Source organism: Bos indicus, chromosome 9 (genome assembly GCF_029378745.1).
Source record: "Bos indicus isolate NIAB-ARS_2022 breed Sahiwal x Tharparkar chromosome 9, NIAB-ARS_B.indTharparkar_mat_pri_1.0, whole genome shotgun sequence".
NCBI lineage: Eukaryota > Metazoa > Chordata > Mammalia > Artiodactyla > Bovidae > Bos > Bos indicus.
The window spans coordinates 101,041,745-101,054,160 of NC_091768.1; the positions used below are offsets into that span (position 1 = coordinate 101,041,745).

Consider the following 12,416-nt stretch of genomic DNA (forward strand, 5'->3'; position numbering starts at 1 on the left):
TCTTCTGTGAAGGACAAGACTGAAGTTCGCTGGGGAGGCTGCAGAAGGTGGGGGAGGCCTCTGAGACTCAAGAACTGTGGCCGCAACCAAGTGACCCCTCTGACCCAAATCATCACATTTTCTCTCCACTGGATTATTTCCATTTGTATGCATTTGTTGCTGTTTATTCCATTTTTTTTAAATAAAAATGAAACATTTTAAAAACAATATCTCAGGGGTGAGGAGTGAGCAAAATGGGTGAAAGTGGACAAAAGATACAAACTTTCAGTTACAAAATAAGTCTCAGGGCTATAATATACAGCACAGTGACTACGATTAATAGGACTGTACTGGATATTTGAAAGTTGCTGAGGGAGTAGATCTTAAAGTTCTCATCGCCAGGAAGAGGCAGCTCATAACCACGCGGCGACGGATGATACCTAGGCCTGTTGAGATGATCATTTCACAGTGTGTGCGTAACTGAATCATTCTGCTCTGCTCCTGAAACTAATCAAGGTCACGTGTCAATTACACCTGACTCCCTGTCTAGTTACCACACACTTTCTTGTCTCTCTTTTAAGGCAAAACTCCAAAAGACAATTGTATGTATTTACCGCCTGCAATTTCTCCTCCCCCGCCCCCCAACTCTTAATCGCTCAGTGGAACAGCTCTAATTGAAGTCGCCCGTGGCCTCCACGCCGTCAGATCCAAATGCCAGCTCTCGGGCTTTATTTCCCTGAAATGCTGGCAGCGTTTAACACACCAGTGACTGCTCTCCTGGACAGTTTCTCCTCCACTCTAGGAGGCACAGGCCCCGGGTTCACCTCCTGCCCAAGGACCCCTCCGTCGAAGACTTGCGAACGCCCTGTGCCAGGACTGTGGCTTCATCCTCTCTCCTCAAACCACACTCCCCTCCTAGGTGAGCTCACGCAGTCTCAGCACTTCACATACCATCCCATATGCTGGGGTTCTTAATCATCCATATTGTTACTAAGGCTTCTCAAATTTGTATATCTAACTCAGATCATTCCCCTGAACTCCAGACTCAACAGTCAACTAACTGCTCAACATCTCAGCTTAGAAATCGACTAAAGGTCTCAGACTCCGCAGCCAGCGGTGACCCCTCTCCCTGCTCTGGCAAACACCCCCATCTAAGTGCTGGCAACCTTGACGTTCCTTCTGCTCAAGCAAAAACCCAAAGCTATCATTTCTCTTTTTGTCTTTTTTTCTATACCAAGCATCCAATTAATCGGCAGTTCTTGTTCACTCTACTTTCCAAATATGCATGGAATTCAGTCTGCCAAACCTCCGCACCGCCATCATCACCAGCTTCATCTCTTCCCAGGATCACTGCACTGTCCCCCAACTTGTCACCACCCTTGGCACTGGGAGTGCTGCTGTATTTATGTACTTAAGATTCCCACACTTACGTCTGCACACTGGTCAATATGTGTTCTATCTTGTAGAATGCTTTTTGTTTTAGGAATAAACTTCCCTCCTGAGATAAATTATCTTCTTAGCTTTTGAAATACATACTTTATATTATGTAGAAATTTTCTCCTTTTTCATGTCTGGAGGACTCATCCAGTAAAAACTTTTAAGCATCATGCATTGTAAGGGGACTTTTACCAACTTTTCAGTTTTTTTCACTGGTTAACAAGATATTTAGTTTTCTTAACTTTCCTTCAATAAACTTTAATAATTTATAATTTCCTTAATATTGGCCATTATGTCTAAATTTTCAAATGCATTAGTATATATTAATATGATTCCTTATTAAATTATTAATAATCTCCTTTTTGCCTATAGTTATCTTCCCTTTCTCATCCCCTAATGTTTGCTATTTTCTTATTTCTTGAATAGATTGCCAAAACCGTCTACTTTATTGATCTGTTTAAAAAAATATCTTTTGCATTATTAATTAAACCTATATTTTAAATTGTGGGCCATTAATTTCTTCTCATTAATTCCCTCTGCTTTTAAAAATTTTATTTTTGGTATTCCAAAACTGAATAAAAGACTATGCATTTTCATCTTCTTTTGACTGCATACCTCAGGTTTGGTAGATTTTATTCCCATTTCACATTTGAGGTTTTTAAAGGTCATTTTAAAAGGTCACCAAGATAAACACTGGCAAAGCACAAATTCAGATCTGTGCGATCTACACTGTTCCAGAGAAGTTCTTTTGAATGTATCACACGTGAAACTTAGACGCAGTTCACACAAAAGGAAACAAAGCTAACAAGTGGCAATGTGTTTATTTCCTTTAAATGAAAACAGTAAAACAACATCATGCCATTGACACATGAGAAGAGATATGACTGCTAATTAAATTGGGTTAGAATGAAATCTTAACTGGAACAATAATTTGATAAACCAACTTATCAACCTGTAGTATGTATTATAAAATACTTACGTCTTTTCACCAAGTAATCTCAGATCTTAGCGTTCTTCTTCAGCACATATTTCATAAGACTAAGACTGCTAAATGAAAATTAAGACTATACTGAAACATATTGATAACATTCTGAGGGGCCAAGACAGTACCCAAGGATTCTCCTCTCTCCATAGAATTTTCCAGGCAAGAACACTGGAGTGGGTTGCCATTTCCTTCTCCAAGGGATCTTGCCGACCCAGAATCGAGCCTGCATCTCCTGCACTGCAGGCAGATTCTTTACCACTGAGCCACCAGGGAAGCCCCCAAGAATTCTAGAGCTGGTTAAATTTGTCATATTTGAGTACTCAGCACCCAAATATTTTTTTTTCTCTTGATGTTTTCTCTCCTTTTTCTTGTCAGAAATCTTTCTGATTTATAAGCTGGAGCCACTTACATCAAGAATAATAATAGTAAAAGAAAAGACTAATTGTACTGACTAGAGGCTCTGACTGACACGCATCCTTAGAGGCCCCGTCCCGACGGCTGTGGCCAGGGCTCTGTCCCCCACTCTCAGTCCTGGCCCGAGTGCCTGCATTCTGCGACGTGGCCTCCCTGCCCAGGGCCTGTGCTGGCTGCGCCTCTGCCACAGTGCACGTCCCCCAGCTTTCAGCAGGTCTCCTTCCTCCACCCCCTGTAATGTCTTCCCAGTTACCTGGAAGGCATCACTGGCTACACACTCAAACCCGCAGCCCGTCTTCTTCCCTGGCCTTGTCTCTAGAGTAGCCCCATTCCTAACCCACCATCACTCTCCATTGGATCATTCTGCTTTCTAGGTATTTATTTATTCTATGCATTTGTCATTTAAAAAAATTTTCAACTGTCTCCACCACCGCTTCCCATACTATGAGAACTGGGGTGCCATTCTGCACTGTATTCCTAGAACCTAGAGCAATGCCTGGCACACAAATGCTCACTAAGTATCTGTCTCTGGAATAGAAGTAGGGAGGAGGAGGGAGGCGGGGAGGGAAGGACCAAGAGAGGAAGAAGAGGAGGAGAAAGCACCGAAGTCTCACTGATCTGACTTGACTACATGTCAAAAATATCTTAGTGTACCAAAGATCAAGAACCATAAATGTCCTGCAGTTTCTTTGAAAAGTTGATTCTCCCTAAATCCTATTACAGACACAGAGCTGATAAGAACTACCTGGCCTACCCTGTGTTATCAGGAGTCAAGCCACAGTTGGTCTACAATGTCGTGCCAGAGCTGCCACCTTCTAAAAATATACTGACAACACAGTGGGCTTTGTCAGAATGTCAACCCAACCCTAAGGAGATGTATGGGAAAAACCTGAGTGAGTGTGTTTCCCTTGGAAAGACAGAATGCAGTCCCTCTATTTGAGGAGTTCTCATGTGGATCGGAGAAGGCAATGGTGACCCACTCCAGTACTCTTGCTTGGAAAATCCCATGGATGGAGGAGCCTGGTAGGCTGCAGTCCATGGGGTCGCTGAGTCGGACATGACTGAGTGACTTCACTTTCACTTTTCACTTGCATGCATTGGAGAAGGAAATGGCAACCCACTCCAGTGTTCTTGCCTGGAGAATCCCAGGGACGGGGCAGCCTGGTGGGCTGCCGTCCATGGGGTCGCACAGAGTCGGACACGACTGAAGTGACTTAGCAGCAGCAGCAGCATGTGGAGCAGCCTGTACATACCAGCCTTTTTTGAGTTGCTACAAAAGTCAAAACAATGCTAGCAGATAGCAGTTAAGGAGAGTCTGTTTGGCTCCCAGTGCAACGTATCTCACAACAATCAGAACTGCCTGGAGAGTAAGAATCTGCCTCCCTGGAGAGCAAGCTCTCGACAGTGGATGTGCCCTGTGACCAGTCACCATCCACCTAAAGGTTGCACTTGTTGTTGTTCAGTCGCTAAGTCACGTCTGACTCTTTGCAACTCCATGGACTGCAGCGCTCCAGCCTTTCCTGTCCTTCACTATCTCCTAGAAATGTAAGTTGAGAAACGCTAAATACATGAGCTGATGACCTAGACAAGTGTCAGTTGCCACAATCTGTAAGCTTTTTTTGTTGTTGTTCTAAATATACTCCAGAACTTGGTAAGTTTTGATATTGATTGGATAGCATCATTGATTTGATGGGCATGAGTCTGAGTAAGCTGTGGGAGTTGGTGATGGACAGGGAAGCCTGGAGTGCTGCAGTCCATGGGGTGGCAAAGAGTAGGACACGACTGAGCGACTGAACTGAACTGAGATATATAAAGCACACCAAGATTAAACAGTGAAGAAAAAGAAAATCTGAAGAGACTCATAACTAGGAGGAGATTGAATCAAAAGAAAAATAACTTGACCAAGAAAAGCCCTGGACCTGATGGCTTTACTAGTAAATTCTACCAAACACTTTGTTGTTCATTGTTCAGTCACTAAGTCATATCCAACTCTTTGCAATGCCATGGCCTGCAGCACACCAGGCTTCCCTGTCCTTCACTCTCTCCCAGAGTTTGCTCAAACTCATGTCCATCAAGTCAGTGATGCCATCCAACCATCTCATCCTCTGTCATCCCCTTCTCCTCTTGCCTTCAGTCTTTCCCAGCATCAGGGTCTTTTCCAACGAGTCAGTTCTCCACATCAGGTAGCTAAAGCTTTGGAGTTTCAGCTTTAGCATCAGTTCTTCCAATGAATATTCAGGACTGGTTTCCTTTAGGATGGACTGACTAGTTTGATCCCCAAGGTTGCACAAGGTATTTCTAAGTCTCACTTTAACTTAAAACATTGGTATGCCATTTTATAAAGTAAATTCTGAATATCAGAACTGACCGAGATCTGGAGTACACTCAGGAAAAAAAAAAAACACGTAAAGATCCTGGCAACCGATACTCTTCTAGATCATCAGCTCATGTATTTAGCACTTCTCAGCTGGAGATGCATTTCTCTAAATCTGGCATAAAATAGGAGAATCTTATAAAACAATAGCAAAGAAGAAAAGCACTGTGTATAGCCGCTCCTCACTTCTCATGGCCTTAAAGACGGCACGCCATGTCGTCTGCGTCTCCTCTCCGCTCACCCAGCAGGAGGCACTGTTATACGACGTACGCCGCCATCTGCACCCACAATGCCTGGTGGCGATATTTTGCAAAATTAAACTATGCAAAGATGCATTCAACCAAAAGGACTCTTCTTTGTTCACACAGCTATTTTCCCCAAATAGAGCCTGGCAAGAATAACTGAAAGCGTGGACTGCAGCAACAAACTCACTGATGACAGACACTGTGGTATAAAAGCTTTAAACGGGGGGACACTGGAAGGTAGCCCACTAAACGGGCGAGCAGAGTCAGGGCAGTGACATCAGCAGGGAGCAGGAGGACCGCTGTCCACTCCGCTGCCAACGGAACAGGACGGAAGGAAGGCATGCAGGCGGGTTGGAACCACCTCCTGGGGCATCTCTTTCCCACTTCCCTTCAGAACAGCAATATCTAAAACCTTTCCAGGCTTCTAAAGGCTAAGTTGAGGTTAGGGATTCACTATGAATGAAAGCTCTTCTACAACAAGAATGTGATGGCTAAGTTGTATTGCAGCTTTTTCCGTACTGTTCTTGATGTATAAACAGGTGGTACCACCTCGGAGCTCTGAGATAGTGGCTTTACCAATACCAACACCTCAGTATCTCATGACAGTCCAGGTCCACTCGTGAGGATCCTCTGTTATCCTCACACATTGCTTTCAGCCGTTTCTGCTGCTCTCAGTAGCTGTAAAAATTCCAGGCTGATCTCTCTGCCCCTGATATACGCTGAAACACTCAGACTTGGGAACGTTCCAACTGCGAGCCCAGAAGACGCGAAGCTAATAGTGCCAAACCCAGGAAAACCCTGAGACTTCCAGAATCTTAAGTCTGTTAGGTTGCGATGGGCAGGGGGAACCCTGCCCGGTCTCCAGCAATAGCCCTGGTCATTTTAAAGATTCATTTCTTCAGATAATACAGAATAAAGGAATGTATCTGAATATGTGACTCTGATTAACAGTACTTCAGTTTCTATCATATGATACAGTGATCACTTACACAAAGCTGTATCAGGTATAATTCTGACTGATTATTTTCAACACTGATTCCACCTATTAAGATCTTTATCTGTCAACAGGATACAGAATTATAAGATCCATTTTATGTGTAATCACAGAATTATCATTTTGTAACAGCTTTTGATACCACACCCCACAAGCTCTTAAATTTGCTAAGTCTCTTAAAGCATTTCTCTTGGGTGTGAAAACAGTGTATTTAACATTTGTGAAAGTACTGACGAAAGTCACGCCCTCGATCCAGGCGGAGTCACCTTTTGCTCTCGCAGAGTGAAGGTGCATGAACTCGCAGGCAGGGCCGGCCAGGCAGCACGAAGCCACTGGGCAGGGGCCATGAAGTGGTGGCCGGAGCACCTGTCCCCACCTGGGAACGCCGCAGAGGCGCGGCCTCACCTTCCGGTGTTTCAAGAGAAGCCAGAAATCCCGTCTTAACATGCACTCGCTCAGCCTCTGACTGTTGGCAGCAGAAAGCTCTTGAGCACGTGCAGGCCGCGCGGGGCACATCTGCTCGCTGTGATCAGTTTGAGCCCTCTGCTTTGACACCTCTCTCCCCACTGGCTTCACTCCACGCTCACGAGTGACGCTTTGGAGAGGGCACTCAGTTTTGTAATTATTTTTCTAACACTTTAGCGTGTTAGAGCACTGAAAAAATATGCAAAAGAATGTACTTTCTATATTGTGGTAAAAAAAATTATATTCACATTACTTACCCTGCTGACTTCCTTAGGAGCTGATTCATCTGGGGGATGAAGAAGGGAGGGAGAAAAAAAAATAATGTTAGAAGCTCTGGGTAGTTTCTGAAAAACATAGAACATGTCATTCAGTCTCTGGAAACCAGAAGGGTATTTGCAATGCTTCCTCTTGCAATGTCTAAAAATTTGGTTTTAAACCTCTGTAAGGTAAAGAAACATAATATATTTAGAGTTAGATGTATGTATGTAGCAATTTTGGAGGGAAATGAAATAACACCACAGCTTGTTGATCATTTTCATGATTACCTTTTTAGAGATTTTCAAATAGTAATGCCTGAAAACATGGCTACACTGTATCTTAACCAATACATATGCCTAAAAATGAGACTGTAGTATTTGCAATATTCTAAATGACACAATCAGCACGAATGTCTCAAAAGGCCATTCGCACTTGTGCTGTCGGGCAGGTGCCAGCATTCCGCGTTTGCTGACATGACAGCTGTGTCTGCACAGCCTGGTGAAGGCATAGACCACTCCCGCCAACAGGCTGCTCGGCATCACGGACCCGGGAGGCGGCGGGCTTGTCTCCACCAGCAGGGCAGCACTGCTTTCTGGTAATAAGACTGACGGGTTGCCTGGTCTAGGTGAGGCCCTCTGACAGGCTCTCCCTGCGAGGCTGGCTACATGGCCAGACTATGCCTGTGTAACCAACAGGGTATGAGAAACAAACCGGCCAAGGCACCACTTTAGGTCCGCCGGCTGTGAGCACCCGTGCCCGGGAGCTAGTTCTGACCCAGAGAAAATGTGCTGACGTGGCCCTTCCAGAGGATGCGGGTGGGGGCTGGAGACCCCTCTCCAGACCCCTCATTGGGAGGCAGCCTTTACCGCTGCTGCCTTCTTGGGCCTTGTAGCAAGGAAACCTGTCTTACTACCCCCATCAGTACACACTTCACACACCAAGTTTCTAACGTGTTCTATACCACACCAGAGCACAGCCTCATCTACCTTAACACCGACAAAGGCGTGTCCCACGGGTCCAGACAGGGCACTGATTCTTCTTTCTCCTTCAACATTCTTATTAACTAAACCACTGAGTCCTGGCATTTCCTCTTTTTTTCTAATCTTTTTTAGATTTACGGTTTACCACCCATTTCCACAAATAATATTAAGTACAGTCCCAAAGCACATATCAACCAGTAGCCTCTAAGCTGATCCCTGAATTCCGTATCTGCCCTGGAAATCATGTACACACACACACACACACACACACACACACACACACTGACCCACCCAGTTTATCTTTCAAAAATATTCCATCCGTCACCATCTATCATTCCAGTGGTCAGGTATGGATGTGAGAGTTGGACTATAAAGAAAGCTGAGCACCAAAGAATTGATGCTTTTGAACTGTGGTGTTGGAGAAGACTCTTGAGAGTCCCTTGGACTGCAAGGAGATCCAACCAGTCCATCCTAAAGGAGATCAGTCCTGAATATTCATTGGAAGGACGATACTGAAGCTGAAACTTCAATACTTTGACCACCTGATGCAAAGAACTGACTCACTGGAAAAGACCCTGATGCTGGGAAAGATTGAAGGTGGGAGGAGAAGGGGACGACAGAGGATGAGATGGTTGGATGGCATCACCAATTCAATGGACATAAGTTTGAGCAAGCTCCGGGAGTTGGTGATGGACAGGGAAGCCTGGCATGCTGCAGTTCATGGGGTCGCAAAAAGTCACACATGACTGAGTGACTGAACTGAACTGAACTGATCATGCCCCTTGGATGCTTCAGAATTTATAGTAAATTAGACATCAAAGGGCTTCCCAGGTGGTGCTAGAGGTAAAGAACCCACCTGCTAATACAAGAGACACGAGACACTCGGGTTAGATCCCTGGGTTGGGAAGATGCCCTGGAGGAGGGCATGGCAGCCCATTCTAGTATTCTTGCTTGAAGAATCCCACCAACAGAAGAGCCTGGCATGCAGTCCATAGGGTCGCAAAGAGTCAGACACAGCTGAAGCGGCCTAGCATGCACGCACACTGCCTCTACCTGGGGACTTTTTCAGAATTAGCAAGCTTGGAGCTATCAGATAGTACGTGTTCAGTAAACAGTAGCTATTCTTGTATTACCTGTTAACACATATTTCTTATACATTTTTGTTATATTTGTTCCATAATGATTTGAATATTACATCTGATTTCCGTAAGAATGTAACCATGTTATAGGGAAAACATAGACTTTATGTTATATACTGAAGTCACTTGATTAAAAAAATTTCACTTATTCCTTAACTCCTAACCTCTTATTCTTTTCTAAAGCTCTCTGAAGATGGAACTATTTGACTTAATCATCACAACAAATTAACAGATTATAAAGTTGCAGAGACAGATACATTTCTAACTCTTTTAGATTTTTATCGAAGAAGTTCAGTAAACGGGGGTCAAAAGTGAAGGGTGATTAACGCACGGGCGCCGGCAGGTAGCACTCATGCGCACACGCTGACTGCAGCACTAAGCGGGGCGTCCAGGCTGCGACCCTCGGGGGCCGTCCACTGTCCAGTCATCACCGGGACTCGGAAGTTAGTTCAAGGGAAGAAGAGCTCGAATGTCCAGACATTCGGACGTCTGCATATACACGTCCGCTTCACTTTTTCCGTCGGTTCTGCCGAGTGCTTCTCCAACTCGAGCGTGCAAAGGATGCTCTGCTGCTAGTATTTATACAAACCAACTCCTCTTTTGTTTGATGGCCAGTTTAAGGTATGTGAAAGGAAAGTGCTATCTACAGCCTAACATCTGGCTTTTTCACCTTGTGCACAGACTTAAGACTCTATCTTCTACGTCTTCTTCAGACTCGGAAGCCAAACAGTTTCTGCTAACTGAATGTCAAGTCCATTACATTTAGGGAATTCAGCAATTCAGCTGAGGGGATTAATGAGCGCAGTGAACTGGTTAGGATAAGGGAACCTGGCTTCCTGCTTCCTGCATTTGGAAGTTCCATCGAGCTCTCTTGCCCAAGGAAACGGCCAGCACCCTGAAGACACGGTCCGGGTGAGTGCTGCGCGGTGGAGCGGCCGGAGCGGGGCGCCCCAGAGGCAGCTCGGCAGGAGGCTCAGTGCGCGCAGGGCTCGGGAGCCCGGCCGCGGCTCACTTGCTGTCATAACTCTGGGCAAAAAGTCTGACTGCCTTTGACGGCCTCTAAGTCTGAAGTGCAGCAATACGTGAACTGTGAACTTCCAGATGTTCAAGCTGGTTTTAGAAAAGGCAGAGGAACCAGAGATCAAATTGCCAACATCCGCTGGATCATGGAAAAAGCAAGAGAGTTCCAGAAAAACATCTATTTCTGCTTTATTAACTATGCCAAAGCCTTTGATTGTGTGGATCACAATAAACTGTGGAAAATTCTGAAAGAGATGGGAATACCAGACCACCTGACCTGCCTCTTGAGAAACCTATATGCGGGTCAGTTGTTGTTGTTCAGTTGCTAAGTCACGTCCGACTCTCTGTGACCCCGTGGACTACCGCATGCCAGGCTTCCCTGTCCTCCTCTCTCTCCCACGTTTGCTCACACTCCCGCGCATCGAGTCGGTGGTGCCATCCAAGCATCTCATCCACTGTTGTCCCCTTCTCCTCCTGCGCTCAATCAGCATGAGGGTCTTTTCCAATGAGTACTTAACTCAAAAATAAGTACTTGCTGGAAGTAAGTACTTCCCCTTACTTCCCCTCAACAGGCCTAGTGGTCATCTGTAAATCTGCATCTTAAAATGTAGATCTGTGAAAAAATTGAGGTCACATTTTCTCTAAGAAATGTTTGTAAAAATATGGTCAGTGTGTTTAAAAGTAGCTACTTTAAGACATATGCAGTGATATTGATTTTTCATTAGCAGCTTTACTAAAGCCCAATTTACATGCCATAAAATTAACCCATGATAAGTATACAACTCAGTGATTCCAGTCGATTTACAGAGGTGTGACGGGCTCTCACCAATCCAGTTTAGACCCTCCACCCCCCAAGTCCCCTTATGTCCCTTTACATTCAACCCCTGTTCCCACCACAGCCAGTCACATCAGGGCCGTCTCTGTTCTCAAACACTCACCTTTTCTGGGCATTTCAAATAAGTGGAATCACACAATACAGAACTAGCTGTATCTGGCTTCTTCCACATGGCACAATATTTTGAGGTTCATCCATGTTAGAACATGTATCAGTATTTCTTATTATCAAATAGTATTCCTATTATATGGGTGTATCACATTTTAGCCATTTGCCAGCTAATAGACATTTTAATTGTTTTTGACTGGAGCTATTCTGAACAATGCCCCCTAGGAACTACTGGATACATATCTTTTGTATGGACACACTTTCCTTTCTCTTGGATAGACACTTAGGAGTAGATTTGATGAATACTAATAAAGTAAGTTTAACCTTCTTAGAAACTGATCAATTGTTTTCCAAAGCACCATTACCATTTTACTTTTCCAAAAGTGAATTGCACAGACATCCGTTTATCTTCATCGTCATCAGTACTGGACAGTGTCTGTCCTTTTTCTTTCATGCTTGGTGAGTGTACAACATCTCGCTGCGTTCCCCTAATAGTTAATGATGTTGAGAAGACTTACCAGTCATTTGCATACTTCTTTGGGATAATGCATATCCAAATCTGTTGTCTGTTTATACATTGGGTTGTCTATCTTCTTATTGAATTTAACAAATCTTTATATATTCTAGATATGTTTTTAATGAAGCCTATTTTTCCAAAAGAATTTTTTTTAAGGATCCTCCTTTAGGTATTGTATAAAATAACTTTGGCCCACCCAAGATCATGAATATTTTTTTTTCCTATTTTGTCTAGGAATTTCAAAACTTTAGCTCTTTCAATTAGATATATGATCTATATTAAATTAATTTTAATTTATAATGTGAGAAAAGGGTATTTTTAAATATTGCATCTGGATATCCAATTGTTCTATAACAACTATGCTTCCTTCTAAGGAATTGTTTCAACATCTTTGTTGAAAATCATTTGACCACGTGAGGGTTTTACCTGGACTCTGAATTCTGCTGCATTGACCTATCTGTAAGGCAGGACAACAGAGCTAAAATACCATTAGTACAGTAAGTTCTGAAACCAAGTAATGTAACTCCTCAAAACTGAACTTTACTTTTGTAATTATTATGGCTCTTTTAGGTCCTTTACCTTTTACAATCAACGTCTCAATTTGTATTAAAAAATCCCTCCGGGATTTTGAGAGGTAATGAGTTGAATATATAGATTAATTTGGGG

The 12,416-nt window shown here is 43.8% G+C and overlaps 1 protein-coding gene across 1 annotated transcript in view; it reads right to left on the reverse strand.

Moving 5' to 3' along the window:
* Positions 1-12,416, reverse strand: part of PDE10A (phosphodiesterase 10A) — a 268,184-nt gene that overhangs the window by 101,084 nt on the left and 154,684 nt on the right. The window contains 1 exon segment of the mRNA XM_070796500.1: positions 7,151-7,179. Coding sequence (XP_070652601.1) covers positions 7,151-7,179 — 29 coding nt within the window.